The 24281-nt window shown below is 40.4% G+C and overlaps 1 protein-coding gene, 1 long non-coding RNA gene and 1 other non-coding gene across 3 annotated transcripts; 2 read left to right on the top strand and 1 right to left on the bottom strand.

Annotated features, from left to right (window-relative positions):
* The first annotated feature begins 5300 nt into the window (after positions 1 to 5300).
* On the top strand, positions 5301 to 5372 carry trnat-cgu. Its single transcript has one exon. It is a non-coding gene; the product is annotated as a tRNA-Thr (tRNA).
* Positions 5373 to 6542: 1170 nt separating this feature from the next.
* LOC121704872 lies at positions 6543 to 19292 on the top strand. Its single transcript, XR_006030674.1, has 2 exons — positions 6543 to 6628; positions 18922 to 19292. It is a non-coding gene; the product is annotated as an uncharacterized LOC121704872 (long non-coding RNA).
* A 1475-nt stretch (positions 19293 to 20767) lies between these two features.
* On the bottom strand, positions 20768 to 24171 carry pla2g10 (phospholipase A2 group X). The gene is made up of 4 exons (XM_042086215.1): positions 23670 to 24171; positions 22464 to 22629; positions 21650 to 21756; positions 20768 to 21084 (listed from the first exon to the last, which is right to left on the bottom strand). Exons 1-4 carry the CDS (start codon positions 23704 to 23706, stop codon positions 20936 to 20938), a joined length of 459 nt encoding a protein of 152 aa, XP_041942149.1. The 5' UTR covers positions 23707 to 24171; the 3' UTR covers positions 20768 to 20935.
* Between the last annotated feature and the right edge of the window lie 110 nt (positions 24172 to 24281).

Raw genomic sequence — 24281 nt, 5'->3', positions numbered from 1 at the left:
TATGCTGTAAAAAATGTAATTAAAAATCATTTAATTATGCAAACTTTTCTTTCTTCTTTTGATACACAATTGTCTATCAACTTGCATCACTTTGCAAGTGTAAATCCTGTGTATCATGTTAATCCAAGAGCTGAGTGATAGCAATTATTTTCATAGAGTAGGCCTGCACAATGGGCTATGTGCTTGTTAAGGGACCTGTCACAAAGAGGATGCTTTGCCATCGTGTGTGTGAGTGCACGAGAGAGGGAGAGGGAGAGGTGCATGCGTGATGGCAAGTGTTACGGTTGAATAGTTTAACAAAACAGTTTTAAAATAGTTCTTAGGCTATTTAAGCATGCAATTTGTGTCTATTTGTAGGCTATAAGCTACACTAAAAGGCACGTTAATAGCCAGCTCATGACGCGATTTTGTTCAGGTCGGTTTAATTACGGTTGGCCCTTGGTGCATGTAATCTTTTCTGACAGTCCGATTCAAAAAGGAGCAATTAGACTTTTTGACGTTCGCTATTGCATAATTTAGGACTTGTCTGTACTATGTCCGCCGAGGTGTCCCGTTATTCACAATTAACGAACGAGGCGGAGGCAGAGAACTCCCGACGCGCAGCACCCGAGTTTGTGGGCTAACTAGTAAACAGCATCAGTAACGTGCACTAATCGGGAATTCGCTAAATGAAGGAAGTGGGTGCTTTACTTATTGATCCGGATCAAAGAGACAATAGCTTACAAAGTGGTGTTTTTGTAACTTCAGTGTGAAACCCAGTCTTCACTGAAGCCCAGTCTGCCTCAGTGAGAATCCTAAACTTTGTCTGTGTTCAGTCTTCGATCCTGATTGGCTGCATTCGTGCTAACTAACAAATCAGACGGTGTAGTGGGCGGGACAATGCTCTTGACCACAGAGTAGTAAATGCAGAGAGTGAGAGACGCTTTACAGACAAAATAGCGCGTTTCCTTCTTTATCCATTTCAATATCGGCTTATCGGTGGAAAAAATCACCGATACCGATTATTATAAAAATGCTAAATATCAGCCCTAATAATCGGCCAGGCCGATAATTGGTCGACCCCTAACACACACACATTATATACTATCATCAAACCTGCTTTGTATGAGGATTTTTTTAGTCATGAATTATGTCATGAACAATAATGAAACTGAGGTTCTTTTCTGTCTAAAATAGGCCCATGCATGTCTGATCTGTCAAGAAACATATGGAGAGTAAATTGTAGATTAACCACATTTCCTGTCATACAGGGATGAGCAAAAATAGCATACAGATAACCAAACACCCTCATTTTAAATACATCAACATAAAATAAAAACTACAGTAACCACACCATGTATGAAAATAAAATACTCAAGTATGACATTCCTTTGCAAACTTTTCATATACCAGCTATTTTATCCCAAACGTTTAGCCAAATAAAACTCCAGTAAGTCAAAAATACCACATAGACATCAGAAATTCCAAAATTACTTCAATACTTTGACCAAAAACAGGCAACTTATGACTGTGGATGAGTAAGTATTGAGTGAGTAGGGGGTATGAGAGAAGGGGTGTAATGAATGTTTGTGTTTGTGTGTGTGTGTGTGTGTGTGTGTGTGTGTGCACCCTGGATTTCTTCAGTTGGATGTCTTTGAGCACAGTCACATTTTTAAAAAGTCTGCTGTTTAGACATCATCGATGAAGCCTGTTGATCAGTCCAACAGAAGAAAGTCAATGCTGTACTGGAACAGATAATGGGATGATTGTGTTAAATCTCACAAAAAGATGCTTGATTAAGGAGGATCAGGCAGATACTTTGTATTTTTTCTGTTGCATACGACATAGTAACCAACACCACACGTGTCTATTGGATTGCAATTGATGTGCTCACAGTGTAGGCTTATGTTCAACTGCTCACACTGGAAGACAAAAGTTGACAAAAGTTTCTGACATACTATCAGATATTGAATCAGACTGGATTTGAAACACTGATTTTTACATATAAGAAGCACATGAACGCTCACAGTCGGAAGAACGTCATCACTGGAAACATTCTCATTAGTCCCAGACTCCATGAATGCACATGATTGCAATCACTAAAGCCAAAAGCTAGATACTATTCATGTGAACCGGTTGACCGTGACACCAGCTCAGCTCAATTGTGACGGTTGGTGATCTGACCAGACAGCAGTTTTCTATTATGACGTATAAAAATTGCTTTGACAAAATAGAAGGGGGGGGGGGGGTTAGACCAAGGCAACTATTTCCATTATGTTGGTCGCCTGCCATGAATCGCTGTTGCGTCACTTGCCGTGTCTGTGTGGTGGCCTTAAGTCAGCATCATTCAGAGGCTGCATTCATCATTTTGCACTTCATTTTGCATGAAAAAGTGCAAAATGATGAATGCAAAAAGTGCAAAATGATAAAAACTGAAGTAATTATATTTGGTAAAAAGGAGGAAAGACTTAGGGTTGCCACTCTCCTTGACACAAAAGGGTTGAAGGCAAAGGATACAGTTAAAAATCTTGGTGTATTAATTGACAGTGATATAAATTTCAACAGCCACATGAAAGCGACAACTAAATCAGCTTTTTACCACCTCAAAAATATTGCCAGACTCAGTGGGCTGATGTCAAAATATGACTTAGAAAAACTCATTCATGCATTTATCTCCAGCAGGGTTGATTACTGCAATGGACTGTTCACAGGCCTTCCTAAAAAGACTATTAAACAGCTTCAGATGATACAAAATGCAGCAGCTAGGATTCTAACAAAAACTAAAAGAACTGACCACATTACTCCAATTCTTAAGTCCTTGCACTGGCTTCCAGTAAGTCACAGAATTGACTTTAAAGCTCTATTGCTTGTTTATAAATCAGTAAATGGAGCAGGACCTAAATACCTGTCAGACATGCTTCAGCAGTACACACCTTCTCGTCCTCTCAGGTCCCAGGTGAAAAACCTGCTAGTAAAACCTACTGTTAGAACTAAACATGGTGAAGCAGCTTTTAGCTGCTATGTGGCTCAGCTGAATCAACTTTCGGATGACATCAAAAAGGCCCCAACTGTACCCATTTTTGAATCTAGACTTAAGACCAAACTGTTCTCAGATGCTTTCTGCTAACTGTGCAGAGTTACAAATTCTGAATCTGCCTTGATAATTATTCTACTTTATCTTTTATTACTTTTTTTACTACTTTTGCCTTTGTTTTTTGCTTACTAATTATCCTTTATTTTTAAATTATTTTACCTCGTGTTTTATGTTTTCTTTTTATTATGATCTTTACCTTTTAACTATTCTTTGACTATATTGCCTTTCTATGCTTTTTATTTGTTATTATTGTTTGGTTCTGTTTATGTAAAGCACATTGAATGACCTCTGTGTATGAAATGCGCTATATAAATAAACTTGACTTGACTATGATGTCTCAGTATTTTTCTGTATTTTTTAAATAGTAAAATACACACCAATAAAGTACACAAAAAAGATGTAAACAAATATAAAGCCATTTTCTTTAACCCAAAACATAGAAATACAAAAATCTATCAGACATAGGCACTACAGCCCATCCCTGCTGTCATATCCATATTCAATAAGATCATTACAGCTGATTCAGAATGCTGGAGCACGCCTGGTCTTCAATCAGCCAAAGAGGACACATGTAACTCCTCTCCTAGTTACTCTCCATTGGCTCCCTACTGTATAGTAGCCAGAATTAAATTTGAATCTCTCACTTTGGCCTATAGGACACTGACTGGATCTGCCCCTAGTTATTTTAATTCGATAATCAAGACGTACATCCCCAACTGCCCACTGCGGTCTTCTGATGAGCATCTGTTGTGCCGACCAGTCATAAACGCTAGGTCTAATTTAAGACTCTTTTTCTCAGTGGTTCCATGTTAGTGGAATGAGTTGCCCAGTGCTCTCTGTTTCTGTGATAGTTTTGGGCCGTTTAAGAGGGGTCTAAAGACATTCCTGTTCAACATGCACTTAGTTCTTTAAGCGCTTCTTATGCGTTATGGTTTGTATAATATTGTTTTGTTTTCATTAGGCTGTTGATTAATTTGACATTATTGTTTATTATTGATATTCTCCTTAATGTAGTCTTACCATTTTATTGTTTTTATATTATTGATTGAATGGACATTATTGTTTATTATTGCTTTTCCCCCCTCATTAATTGCTTATTTTATTAGGCTATTGATTGAAATGACATTGTTGTTTATTATTGCTATTCTCCTTATTATAGTTTGACCAACAATACAATATTTAACATTTAACAGGGAACAGATCTGTTCCCTGTTAAATTGTTGTTGTATTGTTTTTTGCTTTGAACATATTGTATGTCGCTTTGGACAAAGGCGTCTGCCAAATCCCATAACCATAACCATATCCATGCAATTCACAACCACATATTTGTAGGCTATAGGCCTAGCCTAGGCTATTTCACTTGACATAGGCCTGCTGGCTCTAGCAGCAAAACATAAGCCTTCTCTTGTTTATAGTTTAAGCAAAAATCTATGCTGTTTTTGTCGACATTTAGCCTAATAAGTTGCGGTAGTTTTGTATCCCATCTGCCTTTAGTTTAAAAGCTTTGATTTCCAGCTTGTTTGCGCAGGCTCGTTGACTATCGTCATTGTCCGTTTTCTCTGCTATCGTGTCGTTGTAGCTCTCGGTAAGAGAACAACACCACCCCCACGTGGTGAAGCCAATATTTTAATGACTGTGAATGTCAACTTCACAAATTGCGTAGAACATTGGATGATGCGGTCTATGCCACCAAAATGTCAAGAATTAGGCTATAATTATTTTGTATGTTATTTAAAATGTACCTGTTTTGTTAGTTAGTATATCGCGAAACATTAGGTTAGCTCGTAATGATTTCTATGCAGAAACTACGTGCAGATTAAAGGCAAAGTAACCTAACGTGTCTTTGAACTACCAAGCCTTGACGTTATCTGAGGTCAACGCAAGGCAGATTAGGCCTATAACATATAGGCTACTTTAAACGGTGCGTTTATATATCGCAAACTGACGACCGTGGTTATTTAAATAGGGTTTGTAGCATTCAGCAGTTAGCAGTTCACTAAAAAATAAACCAGCAAAGAAAATCCACCAGTGCGCGGTGATCCTTCACTTTCCTTATAATTTATTGACGACTGCGTCTCACCAGCACCTGGAAGGCTGTGCATAGGAACTTTATCCTTTTTAGGTTTTGCAGCATGTTTTGCCTACGTTACAAATCGACACAATAAAATAGGCATAGGAAGCTGTCGTTTTGCCACTATATATCTGCATATACTTTTTGAATGGCGCAGGCGCGGTGGCCAAGTGGTAAGGCGTCGGTCTCGTAAACCGAAGATCGCGGGTTCGAACCCCGTCCGTGCCTTTTCTCTCGATAAAATTCAACCATCTATGCAAAGTCGTTGGGCACACTTGTAAACCACACAGGCAAGTGTAGCCTGGTTATCAGAACGTATGTGGCCGACATAATCGGCAGATTTAGCTTCACTGATTCTAAGCCTATTTTAAAACAAACACTCAACTTGCTCTAGTCTAGGCCAAAACGGTGTGTAGGCCAACATGTCAATGGTTGTTAGGATAGCCTACATTGTGAGTTCACATGACGACAACAAGACTTAAGTGCTCATTTTAAACATGAATAACTTGTTTGAACCCTAAGAAAACATTCGGGGCCAGCAAATCTAGTGGATTTAGCTACAGGTAGACATAACACTTGAGATCCGACAGGGGGCAGCAAATGCAACAAAATAAGAGACGCCTTCTTGTCAGGTGTATCTCAATTTATGAGCATTATTTGCGTTAGGCTACACAAATACAGCACAGGAAACACATGTATACAGAAAAAGATTTAAAGAGACGGTGAAGGCTTTTCTGAACATTGTAGCTAGCTACCAGGACAAAGGCCTAATATGTAAGACAAAGAGCTGTCCTGTCCTTTTCATAAATGAGGTGAGCCACAGTGTATTTTGTGACTTTTTTTTCTGTCAAGACGCTATTTAGGCTATGCCTGTGTAGTTCACTGCTGGTCCACTCTACATGATGTTGGATATAAGCGGTGTGAAGCTAGAGCAAGCATAGGCTACACGCCAGTTATATGAGTTTCTACGAACATTCATTTTCGTTTCTATATTTGGAATTTGTTATTTCCAGTAAAATAGAAATTACAAAATTGTCCTAGCCTACTTCATAGACAAACTTTTCTCCTTTCTAAAACCCAGCGAATGTGAATGCGTCTAGGCTAAGTGTAAGTGCGTGGCTTGAAATGCTCACAGCTCCAGATCAGAATACAAGAATGCGTCTTCAAAAATGCTAAACAGCCACCCTTGTTACCGTCTCGAAATTAACTTTGTGCCTAAATTGAATTAGGCTATAGCTGTCGCAGTAGTTACTGTTTTTGAAATCGGATCTCCCCCTTTACGGCCTCTTCTTACCTCGTGGCGTGACCATGAAGCAATGTTTCAGGCGCAGGCTCTGGGAATTTAACATGCAGGGAGTCAGTTGTGCCAGACACTGGTGATCTCACTGCCAGGAGCACGTATACTTAAAGATACAACAACAGATTAAATTCAGTCAGTCAGTCGCGTGTGCCTTGTTGTCTGCTGCTGATATGGCACAACCGAGGTAAGTTTTTAAAGGTGTCATTAGATTACCTTTACATGCATTTTTGTTGTCTACCGGTGCGGTTTGGGAGACATCCGTCTCGTGTCGACAAAAGCAGGTGTGATAGGATTTAGATTACTCTCTGTAGAAAGAATTAGGGTCGATTATTTTATTATATAGGCTGTATTAATAGACAACCTATGTTATCCTTCTCTAGGACACAAGAGCCAAACGTGTAGCTGTTATTCAGACAACTGACATCTTAAACGGATATATTTTTCAAGGGTGTTGCTCTCCGACTGTTGCAGACAGATTGTGTCTGAGCGACTACCTGAACTCTCACGGGAATTATTCTGTCTAGGGCTCGACTCCACTGACGCCCAACAGTGAATCAATAAACGGGCTCCGTCCAAATCAGACAGCCATAGGCTACTGTAGATATGCTTTTTTGATAATAAATAAACCTTTTGTTATTGGAGGTATTCGTGAAGGACTTCCTATAGCATTATGTGACTATTGTTCCGGACCAGCTATTGCTAAAATAATTTATGCGGCTCTGTGTCGCTTGCCATAAGGACGCAAAGACCTGGCTACCAGATTGGTCAAGTAGGCTGGAATGTCAAGCCAGGAGTTCCTATATTTCTTATATGCATTCTAGCCAACCTGTTGTAATTCACCTATAGAAGTTAAACTTTTTTGCAGCTGTTTGTCTAATAGGCCTAATTTAATTATGCGTCTATAAATGTTGTCAGCATTTTTTTTATCCCGCTCTATCACTCATGATAACCTTTTTTGTTATCTCTAGCCTATACTGTGATGTAAGATGCGGGGTTTTGGGGGCGAGATGAGTTTTGACTCCTATCCAACTGGCCCGCAAAGTCCCGCTTCTGGCATTCGCCATATCTTCTTGATAGGCAATATCAAATGAAACAGATGTCATTCACGATTTACCACCAAAACCACCACCGTTTTAAGCTTAGAAAAGGTTTTTTTTTTTTTTCTTTTTTTTTTTTTTTTCATTTCAACTTAAAGTTACCTGCAAGTCTTATGCCGCAGGGAGAATGAGGGGCTTTTGGGGGCACTTGTGTTTCAGTTTCACCATCATAATGCCCCTAAAAATCCTCATTGCTCTTGCACTGATCTCCTTTCAGGTAAAGGGCATAGCGATAGGCTACATTGCTCACTGTAGGCTATGATTTATGTATTTGAATGTCCCATGTCCCAAAAGTCTCAAAGAACATGTCTTGCTTTAGCAAATGGCTGCTAGCCTATGTTAAATGTGACATGATCTGCAACAAAAGGAAAGATGGCTGGCCATATAGGCTACTGTATTTTGTTTCACTTGTCACTTGTTAGCATTTGGCTACTTTAATTTAATGATGATTAGGACTTACTGTGTTTTATCACTGCAGTCCAAAGGCAATTATGTATTTTAGTGCTGTACAAGACGCTAATTAATTTCCAGTGACCTCACAATACCAAAAAATGTAAATCTATCTATCAAAAAATCGGAAAACTATATTATCTATTAAGAAAGGACAAGTCATTTATTGACACATGGGACATGTATGATTCACACGTGTAAATAAGCTTAAGGGCAGTAACCAAAAAATTGGAGTAGGCCTACTCTTAAAACAAACAGTGTTGTCCCTATCAAGACACAGAGATGTATTAAAAATAACTCAAGTTGTGTTGTTTTCAACACATTCATTTTAAGAGTGTATCATCGCAAAGTCAAAAAGGTTTCCATTTTGGGTTTGGAGAAAAAGCCAGAATTTGGCTCTTGACACAAATCAGTCTTAACATGCTGATGACTTGTGACTGATGAAAGTCTCAGTTGCACTCCCTCATAGCAAACGCACCGCTAAAGGACTTGAGTGGCCTTTGGAGCAGAGTCCACACAAATCAGTGCTGTTTGCATCCATCCCATCACCTTCTGTGCTCAATTATGTTGTTTTTCACTAGGCTAAGGCTTCTTGCAGGGAGGCTCCTTAATGCCTTGTGTGCCCATGTATCAGTCCACTGTTTAAGAGCATCTGACGGAAGGCCCAGAGCATTTGGTGTGTCCCCATGTGATCACTTTAAGAGTATATTAACTCTTTCAGGGGATTGCCCTACACCAGGAGTGTCAGACTCACAGTGGGCTGGATTTGTTGGAATGATCGCATGGGGGTCGTCGTTCTTATGGTCATTATCATTGTTTTGCATGGGTAGCAGATTATTACACCCACTTGTGAGCGAACAAGGCATATACTGTAGGTTTGCCATGCAGTCTACTGCTGTCATATGCTGAAATATCCTACCTTCCATGTCAGTGTTTCTCTTCTTCACCAGCATAGAGAGTATATGGCTACACCAACAAATGTGCCACATTTGTCTTTTTGCTGCATCTTCCTTCCTGAGGATGGTGTGTAGTGCCAGGTTTAATTCATTTATCTTATCATAGAGATATTGCTTATTACACATAGTCAATGACAACTGGATGTAAATATCTAAAATGTTTTTTTTATTATTATTTTCCCTACATTCCTCAAGGTCTGTGTGTCCACAGACTGAATTCTCCACCGTGACGTGGTCAAATGAGAGTTCCTACCACATAGAAGGGTTTGTCTCTATATTTGCCTACTGGTTCAGGTTACTTTATTTGTAGCCATAGGCACAATTGATTTGCAGTAGATGAGTCCTCATCTAAAGACACATCTAGAAACAACACAAGCACTTAACACTTCGTCCCTCGTTAGGAGATCCATTTTACAACCACATCATTAATGTACGACAGAATAGATGAAAATGAATACTGAGAAGACATCTGGGATTATTCTTTGTAGTGGGTCATGAGTGCGATTTGTAGTGTTTTTTTTTTTTATATATCATATCCTATAAACCATTGTTACAACCCTTTTACAATAGATTTCAGTTACGTGAAATATTACCAAGCTTGCCATCCAAGAAAACTTTAGAAAGGGAAACATTCTAATTTGAGTAAGGCCTTTTCTGCTTGGGTAAAGTACTTGGCTACAGTAAATCTTGTTTGGAGTTCAAGACAGTCCTATTAGGAATGATATGCATAATTAATAAAGCGTCATGTAATACAGTTATTATTATAGAAACAGGCCAGTTGACGCCATATTAATTAATCGTCCAGATGATTTACTGGACACCTGTAAAGAAGAGGACCATTAAGAGATAAAGCTCCATCTTGTATGTCCAGACTTTTAGTTTTATCATGCCAAGCACATGCATTGTAATGCCAAATATAGCTCTGAAAGATCAAGTAACCGAATCAACTCCAGCTATGGCAACAGCTTCCTGGCTATAAAAAGCGATTCTGTAACCATAATGAGATTGTTGTGACAAATGACAAGTGATAATTGAGAAGTTAAGCAATTTTGAAGTTCATCAGGTTCATTTGTAGCATTAATCTGGTTAGAAACTGTATGTTCTTAGCGGGTATGTAAATCCATTTGACTGTCGATATGTAACCAATATGCAGTGTCACCGTGGCGAGGTTTGAGTGTTGTGAGATTGGGCTGACCAGCTGTGCCAACTGCTTTAGGCTGTGTTGGGGTCCTGTCACAGGAGAGAGAGAGGGGGTGGGGGCATTTCATCTGGGAAAGTCATTATTGACACCCCGCTTACCTAAACGTGGACGGGCTCCGAGGACTCACCCCATATGATTGCAGCTGGGATGTGTGCCTCATTAAAGACCTGACAGAGATGTACAGTTGTGAAAACGATACCCATATCCTACAGTATGTAGTTTGCAAAGGCCAATGGCCATGACATGTTTTTCATACTTAGAATGCAGTAGATCCAATATTTTTCCTTGATGAGGCGATGTGCTCTTAGTGGTTATTCAGATGTTGGTGTGGGTATAGAGAAATGGGCAGGAGTCTTTGTTCACATTCTGCCTTTGAGGGACTTTGATGCCCAAGGAATGGAACAAGCAAACCATTTTGTGCTTCATGGATCTAACCATTTACAACAGCATCATATGACATCTTTCCCTATATTCCACTTTTGTGAAAGGAAGCATTGTTAACGCCCCTCCCCTCAAATCATGGAAAATAGTTGTTTGAGGGGTATTAATCCCTTTAATGAGTTTGAAATGTGTTATCAAGGGATAAAAAAAACCAAGGACATGGAGAGAGAAGTTTTTGAGCTGTTAGATGAGTGGTTTTGGTGAGAGGAGTCGGAGTCTGTTGTGAACTCCTGAATCAGGGGTTAAGAATGCCCTGCAGAGGCCTGCACGCTGCACTGGCAGTCTGCATTAACATTGTTGCATGAAATGGTTTGAATTGTCACAACCCGCGTTCAGATTCCTGTTTCAACAGAGTTAGGCTCGACTGCCCACGTGCATCTGTAGCTCCTCTTTTATGGTTCCGACGGCAGTTCTAGAGAACGTGTCCGATAGTCCGTAATCCTCAGGCACAAGAGTCACACTTCTCATTCTAGCACATCTTTCCTCCTCCTCAGTTCAGCAAAAGAAATTGAAATTTTGAGCTTTGGACATTTGTGAGAGATAAAAAAGAAAATATGAGCCGGCATAAACTGCATGTTACATGCACGCTTCATTAGACTTTTCCATTTCCTTCTCAGTGACAGTTTAGGAAATATTAAATCGTAGTCGTGAGTGTTACTGATTATAGAAACTGATACACACTACTCAAACACACACACACACATACTCTGTCTTTCTCTCTCTCTCTCTCTCTCATTCTCTCTCTGTTTGTGTCTCTCTCACTCAAATCATATGCACACACAGTCTTTCATATGTTGAAGTATCATGTTGAGATAAGTCAAGGGAGGCTGTGCTCTGTGGCTGTGTGGCAGCCGTTTACTGTTTAATAATGTGAGCTGGCCTCTCTCCAGGATGTCAGACAGCCAGATACAACAGTCTCAGGGTGTGAGAGAGAAAAGCATGCCATCACACACACTAACACAGATCTGCACATGTTGGAATAAGCAAGCACAAACACTCACTTTATGCATGCATTCCCTCACCCACATCCACACACACTCTCTCTTATGAACACACAGTCAAACACTCTTCAGTTATTTTATGTTTTTAAACTCTGTATTTTGGCATAAAGTGACACCTCAGTGGATGTTAATTGTGGATGTTAATTTTCTTTGAATCATGTCCAACCTCAGAGGCTGTGCGCGTCATAGGGTGCTGGTGCATTGAGTTAACTCATGTTAGAGAAAGCCTGCAGATGAAGAGCTGATAATTGAGATCTCAGAAATGAGATCTCTTGATATAGGAGGCCATTCCCCACCTCCTGGCTCACTTGAAGAAATGGCCCCAGAAGATGATGTAAATGATTAGATGTCAGGTATTTGTCTCTAAGGAAATGTTTCTGATCAGAGACATTTGTTGCACAGTGAGTAGCAATAGAGTAAGATCATTTGATTTAAAAATGTATGGTAACACTTTACTTGACAGTATCGACATAAGAGTGACATGACACTGTCACACATGACACTTTCATGACACATGAAACCTAACCCTAATCCTAACCCCAACCCTAACCCTAACCATAATTCTAAACCCTAGCCTAACCCTAAACCTAACCCTAATCCTAACCCTAACTTGTTATGACAAAAACTGAATGTCACTTAATGACAGAAGCGTTATTTCATAAACGTTTATGACATGTTTATGACACGTTCATGACAGTATCATGTCACTCTTATGTCGACACTGTCAAGTAAAGTGTAACCAAATGTATTTACTTTAGGTTTACAGAAGGAGTTTTACTCAAAACATCTCATCTCTTACCAGCTTAGATCCGTTGAAATTGCAGTTTGGTTGTTTAGAGCTTGTAATTTACTGTAATTTGAGAAACCTGCATGTAAGATGTAACTGTACAAACAGCAACACTAAGGAAAATGTTTCAAGATTGATAATATAGGATATAAGATTTTATCAAATCAAATTATAACATATACATTGTTATTACACGGCTCTTCACAAGGCAAGTAGAACGCTCTATTGACTTGAATAGGATTTCCCAAAGTTCTAGTGGTCATTATTTCTTGAGAAAGGACCTCTGATAAAAAATAATGACCGGTGTCAATGGCAACGGAATTTGTGCTTCTAATTCCGGTATTTCATATCACTATGCAAGGAATGGAACTTCATTCAAAAGTGAAAGCAGACGGTTGATCAGCTGTGTTCTAAAAAATGTTTGATTCAAGTTCAGCGTGTGTTGTTGCGAACTATTTGTTTCAGCAAATGCCACGATGAACGGTAACAAATAGGCTAGGCTTTGTAGGCTAAAGTCATATCGTGGGGAGTTTATTATTTCGTTTTGGCAAGTAGCCGTGTAATAATCGGGATAATGTATAGAACACCGGTCATTATTGGGAAAATAAGTCCCTTCAGGGCGCTGCACGTCAGGGTCCGGTTTGCCCTGTCGGGACTTATTTTCCCAATAATGACCGGCGTTCTATACATTATCCCTTACATATTGCCTGTTCTTATAGTTTTCCTTCTTGACTGTAAACCAACTAGTAGTCTGGGCTAGTCTGACCTTTCTCATGACTCATGATTAAGACTAAAATATAAATATTTTTTTGTATTATTGTAAGTAGTAAGGTCTTGACCAAAAGTCTACAAGACCTATGCATGTTTTTGTTCTCTAGTCCATTAGCTTTGCCATTTTTTCCCCCCTCGCTTTTCATACCTTTAGTAAAAAGGAATATTTTCCTTCATCATTGTGTGTTCAAAAGTTTGATAGGCATTAAGTCTGTCACGGTTGTCAATGTATGTGGAGCGTAACTTCAGAAATGCTCTTAGACGAGCCCCTGATAAAAGCCTCTGTTGCATTCCACATCCTGTCACTCTGAGCACCATGGTCATGCCATATCAGTGGCCTTGTGCAGGCTCTGCTGTTATGTGTCCCAGCAGTCCACAGGGCACAGTGTGCTGTGGTCATCATGTCAAACGAAGATGACGCATTTTGAAATGATAAACGATGCATTCTCGATCAGTGAGATGGGCTGTTCACTTCTCCCATCTGCTTCACACAGCTGACTCTGCTGTCCAGGTCTCTGCTCTTTTGACTCGACACATTCTGGTGGAATCATAGAAGCGCAGTGGCTGCTCTGTTCTGGGAGAAATAGAGTGGGAGTGTGCAGGGGGCTGGTGGGGGGGGGTGGTGGTTGTGGTGGTGGTGGGGAGGGTCGACTGGCAGGGTGAAGTATATTGAAAAATCTCACATGACAAGCTTGCCCTCGCACCGGGCTAGAGAGGGATAGATTTCCCCTTTCTCCCTCGGTGGTTATATTTAGAGCTTCGACAGAACCCCGTGAACTGAAGACAACGTGATGCGCATAAGTGATAGTGTCCTTGCTTTTACAGTGCTCTAAACACAAAGCCAATGTTTTGTTCTGACGTAGTCTGAAATTGAAGTTTGCACTCACAATATAACTTGTCTATCCTATATCTTATTCATGCTTTAACCTAAAAGTGGATTTAATCAGAGATAAGCTCATGTGTGTTTGAAATCATTGATCATTTAATGTGATGACACCAGAAAGGTATTCCTGTAAGATTTTGCAGAAAGATCTATAAGAGAAAAAGAATAATGTTGATGATGGGTTTCAGTAACACGATGGATGGTGGCTTTTATTAGTGCACGTAAAGGCACTGCATATAATAGGCACATATAAATGTAATAATAGGTTATCACAATGGATAGGTAAGATGTTTAGGTAGTCTACTTACTCACACTCAGTTTGTAATACTTATTATCAAAACATGTTAAATACCACATATTCGTTATGTAAATGTAACTTAGTTATGAATATGTGTTCAAATGTCAGTGGTAAATAAGTGTTAAAGACTCTCCTTACCTTCCACAATGATTTAAGTATTTGATTCATGATGTGATTATTCCAACTTCCTTGGAGCACATAGATTTTGTTCAGTGAATATGAAATGGTTGTATCCAGTACAAAATGGAACTGCATTCTTGGTAATACCAACAATTTCTACAAAGTAACAAAGTAATTAAAGGTTGTCTAAGATCTTGTGGCAGAAAAACCCAATTAACAGCATCATGACTTGAGCACAGCCAGGGGTGTGGGTGGGGGGGGGGGGTGCATGGAGACAGCATTAATATTCACTCTAATATAAAATTACAGAAAGAGAGAAATGAAAGAAAGAAAGAAATGACAATTTAGTTAGTTAAGTTAGTTGAATAGAACTATGTATGTTCTTAAGTATGCAGGTTCTTAAATTGTAACACTTCAAATTGATGCTTGAGATATTTAAGTATGCATATTTGGTTGAGATAAGTTTTTATCATGGAAGGTCTATGCCATGGCATTTGGAGTTATTGTAACATTTTGCTTACTATATATAAATGTGAATGTTATTGATACTACAAGTAAAAATCAATTGCTTTCCAAAAGTTAATTGGAAGATTATGATTATTATTATATTTGTGTTTTGAGATTGTCGTAGAAAAACAATGGGATATTACAATTAGAATCCGAGCTCTTGTGTTCATACCCATTTTTTAAGGACTAGCCCAAAAGAGGAGGGGAGGTGGAAATGTGCACTGGGCTGGGTAAGCCAAGATTCTGGCTGTCGGCTGGGCTTATTGGTCCTCTATCATTCAGTGGAAACAAGTCCCAGTGATTCAGAAGACTGGCATCCATCCCCTCGCTTCCTGGGCTTCACGTTAATGGCTCCCCAAACAGAGTTCTCACAAACCCTCTCCTTGTGTTTCTCACTGATGAAATATGAAATGTCTGTTCAAAGAAAAAGAATAGAGTTGCATCCTTTAAAGCAAGACAGGGACAGTTAGGCAAAAGAAGCCACTTGCAAGAATATCCTGAACTAGAGAAACAGGTTTTTTTTAAATGTTTTTAAGCCTCTTTGTTGAAGCACAGAATGTGGATTACACCATCAAAATTCCCAATGCCAAACTACCTTATCAATACCACACTGAACCCAGTTTAGGAAGAGAGCAAGCTATTTCTGTTCTTCCATTCACATTGCTAGCAGGCTGGCTGTAAATGTAATTTTAAATAAGAAAAAAACTGTCCATGCCACATTGTTAAGTAGTGAGATACTTTAAAAAGCTTAAGCTCCCCCTCTGTCTACCACTGACCCCTGAGAGATCAAGCATTGTGAAAAAATATGCTGATTTATCCAACTGACATGGACCATTGCATGTGGAAGACTTGGCTTTTATGGCCCGTGCTTCAGTTGTTTTTCAATGGCCCCGTCCCTCATTGCAACCATTAGTCAGCATTCCTCTGATTCTTCTGCTCAGGGGAAGTGCAAAGCATGACCATCCCAAAACGGGTTCCAATAAGATCAAAAGCAAGCAGTAGAGTGGAAGGGTAAAGAGAGGCAAACATCAAGCTGAGTCGAAACACGTCCCTTTGTCAAAGAAGTCCAGCTCCTCTCTCCTAACCAAAACCACATGAAGCACTCTCACAGCCAAACTAATCGGGCGGATGTCAATTCTGTGAAAAAAGTGCTTAACAAAGCACAAACACTAGTGCCCGTCTTACTTTATAATTTTATTCCTGCATTGTCAACACCTTGTGATCCAAAATGCATGAGATGTGTTGCCCCCCTCTGAGCAGGTTACTCTACATGAGCGTGCTTGCACAGCTACAAACGTAACATGTATGCACGCCTCGCAGGTTATGGAGGCTTTTATGTGATGATCCCGGCATTGGCCGTCCCTAAGGTTCCTTTATGTGCTCGCGAAGATGCTGTGTCTGCTGCTCTTATCAAAGGAAATGAGAACGGAAGCCACGGCACATGGCTTTGATTTCTGAAGACTTCAGTTCTGTGTTTTAGCTCTGCCAAATGGATTTGTGGGTCCTGTGTGTAAGGTGAGGGCTTAAGGACAAGATGTGTGTGAAATAAGTGAGGCAAAGTGCAGGCAGTGGATGCCTGTGGGCTTTAAACAGAATATGCATGTCCTCTAGACACTGCTCACTCAAGATACAGAATGGTGGTTAGTATTTAGGCTTTTAAGCATAAAACTTTCGTACGTCCAAACCCACAACTTCTTAGCTGTGCGTTATCCTTTTGAATCCGAACATGGTATTATGTGTCCATGCCGCCTCACTCATAAATCCACAGATAATGATTGGATAATGTTGTATTGCATTTCAATTAAATCTCACAAAACAAGTGAAGACATGCATGGCTGAAAAAGTACCTGCAGTTATTTTGCAACTTCCTGCAAGTCTAGACTTCTCACCTCGATGTTGTAAAAAAAATGCACATTTTACCTAACATGAGACTTCATGCATTGCACATGACCAGAATTTATTGGCAAGAGATAAATTGTTATTGCACTCTTCCCATGGATGTTGAAGGCTGACTGGAAGCTTGTTTCAAGAATGCCATGGCTAAACCAGAGATAGCTCTTGTTGAATGGTGTGCATTTTAGCATGTCTACAATGACTGAGCATACATTCATCATACACTGTTACCATAATGTGATTATGTTTTGAAACTGAAATGCAGACACATGAATGATTAGCATACTAGCCATCCTGTTGCGTTTAGGGCATTATTCTCTCCCATGACTGTCACATGAAAATATGCTTTTCAGGAAATGCATGAGTCTGTTGAATAAATGCACCCTAACTAATTCAATAACGGAGACATTTAAGGCATGGCTCAGTGGGCAGACACGGGCAGCAACACTCCAGGCCTTAAAATGTCAGTGACAACAAGTCCCCTTTTCACCACTGCCATCTCAGTCATAAGTAAGATATGTACAGATGAATAGCCTGAGAGGAAATGCTATGTGATAACCGGGCACTTATACACAATGTGCTGAGCTTGCTTTGCAGGGATTTTTTGGTCATCACAGAAGGACTGTGTCCCGAAAAAAAGCCATGTCGATGTACGCCATATGGGAGCACATGAGAACCGGTGTGTTTCCAGTGAACTTAAGTTGGGTCATGAGACCACAGGTGGGGTGATGCAATACGGCTTTTTCCACAAAGAAGTCTTCAGCTCAAAGTGAAGCAGGCCTTGGCACTCATGCACCATCTTTCCTGGCACTGCGTGTTAAGTGGCAACACAGAGTGCAGAACACTGTTTCCAGACCCCAGAGGATTTCAGCTCTTGGATTCTTGAGTTAAACGAGTTTGTCTTGTTGATTTCTATTCCTGAGTACTGACATGAAATGCATCACTGTATTAAACCTTAAACTTACCACAGTGGAATAAAGGAGCATGTACCATATTTTTGTTTTGTGATTTTGTTTTGATTTGAGTCTTTGCATGTTGTCATGTTGTTAATAAAGTAAATTAAAGTAGACCTATTCTGACTAATTACCTTCAAGAAGGAGATGGGGAGGGGGGGGGGTGATGTATATAGCAAATGTCTACCTGTAGGGTCTTCTGCACCTTTAGCATGTAAATGCTCTCTAAATACCCTTCTGCACCTTTAGCATGGTAAATGCTCTCTAAATACCCTTCTGCACCTTAGCGTGGAAAATGCTCTCTAAATACCCTTCTGCACCTTTAGCATGCAAATGCTTTCTAAATACCCTTCTCACTGAAGCCTCTCTCCACAATCACATCTTGTAAATCTGTTGGGAGCACAGCACATAAAGTACTCTGAAACTAATTATATGCCTTGCCATTATGAAGCTCAAAATTACACACAAGCTCTAAATTACACACCGCTTACTGAACAGAAGTGAATGGTAGTCTCATCTCCATGTCTCTACTGCACCATTAAGGCTTCTCATTAACTATTTGATCTTCATGGTCACATTTCGGTGTGCATTTTAATATATATAATCTATAGTCTCGGTGTATATGGGGTAATAAAGTCCGAAGCTTTTTTATTGTTTGGAAGTTCATTCCTCCAAGTAATACAAAGAACTCCTATTATTGAAACTAATAAATGTTGTTTGAAAAAGAAATATATCATGATAAACAACAGACAAATACCCAGTATGCTGTGTATGATCCAGGGGCACAGAAGGCAGATAAGCTCAACCAAAGTACATCATTGTTTTTTATAAATCTGTATAGGGGAATGGTAAGGGGAAATACACACACACACAAACAGATTTCTCAAAGGAGGTAAACATGCCAACACGAAAATGAGAAGCATTCAACCCCCTCTCTGTGCTCTGGCCCATGTGACTGCAGCAGCATATGACTTTCATAACTTCTTCACTCATTAGCCTGTGACGGCCGGACACAAGCGGCCGAGTGTTTGTGGAGCATGCCCCAAATACTCGTGTCCCAGCACAGTGCCGCGCCGCGCCGGGCTTCAGCTCTCCAACTGACTCCTCTCTCTCCCCCAGGGGGACGTGATGGCGCTGCCGCTGCTGCCCACTCATGGCGCACTAGAATCCCATGTGAGGCCACAGAGACTCAGGGATGGACCGAAGTCCTGCTCCTGTCCTGTTAACTGATCTGACGGCACTGCCAGTGACCTTGTGTACCTCGACTGGCCATTGGTCCGCCATAGAGAATTGCTAAAAACTATGAATGTTGTACCAATGTCAATGAGATATACATGTGTCCATTTCAGCAGCACTGACTGTGTTGTTTATTTGGTTACAATTTGGGTTTTGGTGAAGAGACAAGCCATGATATACAGTTAGGGAATTGAGTTTTATGGGTTTGTGTGTTTGAAAAGTATGTCAGTGTATTAAAAGACTGCAGTTAAAAACTGTGTCATTCATCACGCTGACAGTCTCTCTACCTCCACCAACCCCCATGACATTCTCAAAAGTGGGTGCATGACACCACCTGTTGGTACTCTCTGTGTAAAACAGCTTAATGAGGTCTGGAGTCCTGGGGCCAGAGTTTCTCAGCAGGAGGAGGAGGGGGACAGAGTGTGGCACGCTCCCATGTGACGGTGATGATCTCACAGCTCAGTCATGCCGGGAATGACGTGGAGGAGAAGCGTCACAGATCGAACAGAGGAGAGGAGAGAGAATTTATTCAAGTTGCTTCTCTCTCTCCCCCCCCTTTCTCTTTCTCTCTCATGCTCTCTTTCTCTCTTTAAATTTCTCAGCCAATGACAGGAAGTCCCACCCACTCTTTAAGCATCTCAGAAACATCAACTTTGCCAGGGTTCTCTCAGAGTATGTAAAGATTTGACATGGTCCAGAGGATATTTTCCTGATACTAATCAACAATTAACATAAGGGATGTTTATACTTAATGTCTTTAGCTAGTGCCACCCTCAATTTATTTAAAAGGTTAGCTTTGTGCCCAGAAAAACAGCTATACAAACATTGCAAAGAGGGCTGGTGCTCTACACATTTAGAATGAATGTGTGGCTGAGTATCATTCTCTCAATATAGCCATTTGCAAATAAGCCATGTTCAGTCTCTATAATTATGTATGAATCCCATCGTTATAAGATGGTGGCTCATTTAAACCCCTTATCCCAGTGCCTTTAGGGACCTCTACTCTGACTTGTACTATGCTTAGCCCAAAGAGTATGAAACCTGCAGATGTGGCTTAAATCAGAGCTCCACTTTAGTGGTTGCAGCTACTTGATCTGTCTATGAGAACCAGATAAGAATCTATCCACTCTCTACTAGTCTACAATACTGGGCCTATTGTTCCCCAGCTTGTTACTGGCCTACATTCTGTCCATGGTAGGAAACATAATTTGCTTTTGGTTGTTGTTAAGCTCTCTTTCTCTCATCTAGTCTAGTGCTTTCAAACTACACTATTACAGTTGTAACAAAATGTTATGAAATGTCAAACTTTAAGGTGGTTTAAAAGTAACAGACAATCACTCAGTCTTACCTGTTATGTCATGTTTAGCTTATGTTGTTTTCAACCTTCAGGTGAACAAATTTGACAAAAGAGATACCATTTCTGTCAACACAATATGCTGCTGAATGAGGGTGCACTGCAAAAATCCAGCCTGACCCTAGCCGAGCCTATGCACGTTCTGTCCCGGGCTCGGGCTGAGAATCTAAGCTCTACACTGCATACATTGATACTTAAGGGGCAGGTATATGCAGGTTCAGTCAAATACAGTTGGACTTACTGTAACTGTTCTTCACTCACTTTCACTAACCTATTTCTTTATACTCACTTGGCCACTTCTGTGAACTGAGTACAGTATGTGCCTACTCTTCTCTCTGAATAAACACAGATAAAGTTTCATTGAGAGATGTGCGTGATCCTTTAATTCCCACAAAGATTTTACAGTACTTATTGAACAAATAATCACAAAATATATAGATAAACAGTACAAAAAGAGTAGCTTTGGCTATAGAAAAAAACAGAATAAAAACTTGACTTCCGCACTATTATAGAATGTTGCATGCTGGAGAGACTACTGATAGATCAGTAGAAATTGCAGGTTGGGTGAACACATCCACAGAGAAAATCTGGCCAAAAAGCGTATTTCTTAATGAAAGGCGCTTTTCTCAGACACTTAGCTGCTTCCCTGTCACAGCGGCAGAGCATTTTCTCACACTTGTCCTTCAGAGAATCTGGAATAAAGCACACACACCAAAATAAGTGAGAAGATGGACAAAATAACTCAGTCACTATCCCTGGCAGCCACAGTTTGTGTGAGGTACACCATGGAAATCCTTCTTGAAGTAAATATGGGGCTGCTAGGTGCATGACAAAACACAATGTACACATTGCTGCTGCAGATGCTTCCAAAATGCTCCCTGGTGATGTTGAATGTCTGACCTAAGCTGATGCTTAAAATACCAAGGTGTGGGCTGAAGACTACCCTGTCTGGCCCCAGTCCCATAGGAGCTGGGCTCCCTCCCATCCCTCATTCTGTATAATGTGTGTACTGTATTCAGAAACCACTGCCTGCTACAGTACGTCTTGGGCAAGCTGACACACAGCATTTAGTCACAAGTAAATGCTCACAAGCTTAGTCTCCATGACAAATGTTTGCTTTTCAATTCAACCAAATGTAGCATTACTTTTGGTATCAAGGTGTGAGGACACACCTGTGTATGTTTCCTATTTAGAGGGCAGGGGGTTGATTTACAATCTAATTCCTGCTAGTATGTGCAAAGAGCAAACTGGGCATACCACAATCGGCTTCCTTGTCTTCACATGTCCACTGGTACTTGTCGGTGTGCGTTTGGCAACCTGCAAACTCTGCATCACCGTAGCAGCAGTCATGTTTATGACAGCACCTTTGAAACAGAAAGGGAACACAAAGTCTCTCTCATCTGGCTGTTTGTCGATGTTGCTTAACAGCTGAAATGATTTCTCTTTTCGACAGAACTAGATCATGCAAATAAATCGGATCAGACACAGCTCAATGCATCACACAAATGTGGTCATGATAAGATGGAGCTGGGGTATTTACAGCTTAACTACATCACTATTTTATTCTTCAGACCGGATGCTCTGTGAATACTGCAGCTTTTAATTTAGAAACGGAAGGAAAAACAAACCACAAAAGTGAGTGTGTTCAAAAATATACTGAATTTAGGGGCACAAATTACTCCAGAAGAGAATGAATGGTGTTTTGAAAATTTGATGGGTTTGAGGGTTCGAGTGACTGTCATTAGGGGCACCCAACTAGAGGCTCCTATTTTGTGCGTGGGAGAACTGGGTGGGTCTTTTTTCAGACATCTGACAGACAGACTGAAAAAAAATGACCACAAGACCGCACAAAAAAACAAGACCGCACAAAAAATCACATACTGTGACTCAGAACTCGTAAAAGTCACACTTCGCAACTGCATCACAATAATTACAAACTGAAAGGCACAAACAATTGGAAATTCAAACAGAAATGGTGCATGGTTGTGATATACTTTTTGTACACTGCATCACCTTAGCCTTGTGTATCGTGCCAGTCAGAATGAAAGAAATGTAAAAGCTGACAGCTTACCAGTCAGCCTTGTCCCTGGGCCATCCTTGTCCTCCAAGGCCACAGTAACAGCCATACATCATATAGGCCAAGGCTGATCTTCCGGTACTACATTTGATGACTCCAGCCAGTTCCAGCAGTCCTCTTTTTCTCCGAGTAGACCTTGATGGAGTGGCACAGGCCAGGCCTATTGGGAATAGAAACAGCAGCATTGCTCTATGCCATTTATTCAGTTAGAAAGCAACAGGTTCAGGAGGTCTTGGCTTAAGTCTTTACTTTTGTTATTTTATAAGGTATCTTGTAAGCATATAAAAATATCTGTGTGAATATCACTGTCATTTCTGGATCCATTCCATCATTTAAACTAATTATGGTAATGCTAATAGCAAGCAGCCCTTATAATTCAAGTAATGATACCACTCAGAGTCTCATAGGCTATTTTTGCAGGTATTCTCCTCTGAGGTTGTGGGTCATGCTAAATCTTTTTAAAATGCAAAATAAGGAGAATATTCTGTCATGGTAATAAGGAGAATATTCTGTCACCTTTTATCAAATGCAAAATGTGGAGAAGACTTCAATCAAGCATGGATCCTTGTCACTCTTTGATATTGGTAAGCTTCATGTCAAGGGTGCTGAAGTGGGTGTGCGTCAGGGTTGTGCACAATTCGAATTGCAATTCTGCTTCCTGTTTGCTACCTCAATTGAAATGCAAGTGAAATTCAAGAATTGAATTGTAATTTAAGAGTCAGTTTCAATTCAATTCTGGAATTTTGCACAAGCCTGGTGTGCGTGGGTGAAATGTCTGTCCCCCTGCCCAGGTTAGCATTTAGCTGACGTGCCTGAAAGCTTTTGTTTGATGAACATTTAGCTAGCCTACTACAAAAAAAAAAGGTTTTCAGGAACCACCGAAGTGAAGTTTTCAAAAACCACTGCAGAGAGAAAGACGCACATGCAATGACCATGAGATGAACATGACCATACCATATGCCATGTTATCTATCTGAATCTTTAACGGATCTCGAAAGGATGACAGCAGCTGAAACTTTAGTCTTTGCCTTCCGTTCGCTCAAATCTTTTCAAAGGAAACAATCACCGCACAGCATCCATCTCAGTGACTCCAAATAAACGTTGGAATAACCTGCATTTACGCTCTTTCAGTGAAGGGTTCAATGTTTCTTGATGGGAAAAACCTGCAAGTGGAAAAGGCTGAAATAAAGCTAAACTTACCCAAGAGTAGCAGAAGTATCCAATGGAGTACTGGCATTGTGCGCAAAGTCTATTGACGCAATGTTGTGAACCGGCAGTCGACGGCTTTTTTTAGACTTACTCCAAAGTAATCTCCTGACCATCCCCAGCCTCTGTCTTGAGCGCTTCACGGTAATCCCCACGCACTCGATACATTATAAATGCGACTGAAAACGAACTGCCCATGTTTTGGGGAGGCTGGTATTAACCATTTCCCTTCTGTAGCCCATTCTCTTGATTCTCTTTCGCTCATGAGACTTGAAACCTTGAGGCATGGACATTTAGTCATTACATGCTGAACGTGGCTAATCATTTTAACATTAATACATAGTCAAGTAAAGCACACTTCTTAAGAGACCTAGGCTAAGCAAAGTTTTATACGTACATTATCGTGACCAATATATCCGTGCATTTTTCTAACAAATAGTGGGCGTGCACACATGTAGGCCTACGTTATGTTTGCATGAGAAAAAAGAGCACTTGTCAAGGAATAAACAAATGTAGGCTACTTGTCATCAGGTTGGAACCTAGCCCGTCTCTGACAGGTCTCCGACTACACACACGCGTGTTCTTCACGCTGCGGTTGCACTTGGT

This window comes from Alosa sapidissima, chromosome 3 (assembly GCF_018492685.1).
Source record: "Alosa sapidissima isolate fAloSap1 chromosome 3, fAloSap1.pri, whole genome shotgun sequence".
Taxonomy (NCBI): Eukaryota; Metazoa; Chordata; class Actinopteri; order Clupeiformes; family Clupeidae; genus Alosa; species Alosa sapidissima.
This window is presented reverse-complemented; position numbering and strand designations above follow the sequence as displayed.

What these genes read in the sequence shown, in the direction of transcription:
- pla2g10 (XM_042086215.1), bottom strand. Translation starts at nt 23,706, where the DNA reads ATGCCAGTACTCCATTGGATACTTCTGCTACTCTTGG. An exon ending in GATACTTCTGCTACTCTTGG is followed by an intron (nt 22,630 to 23,669) that starts GTAAGTTTAGCT and finishes TATTCCCAATAG; the next exon opens with GCCTGGCCTGTGCCACTCCA. An exon ending in CCCAGGGACAAGGCTGACTG is followed by an intron (nt 21,757 to 22,463) that starts GTAAGCTGTCAG and finishes TCTGTTTCAAAG; the next exon opens with GTGCTGTCATAAACATGACT.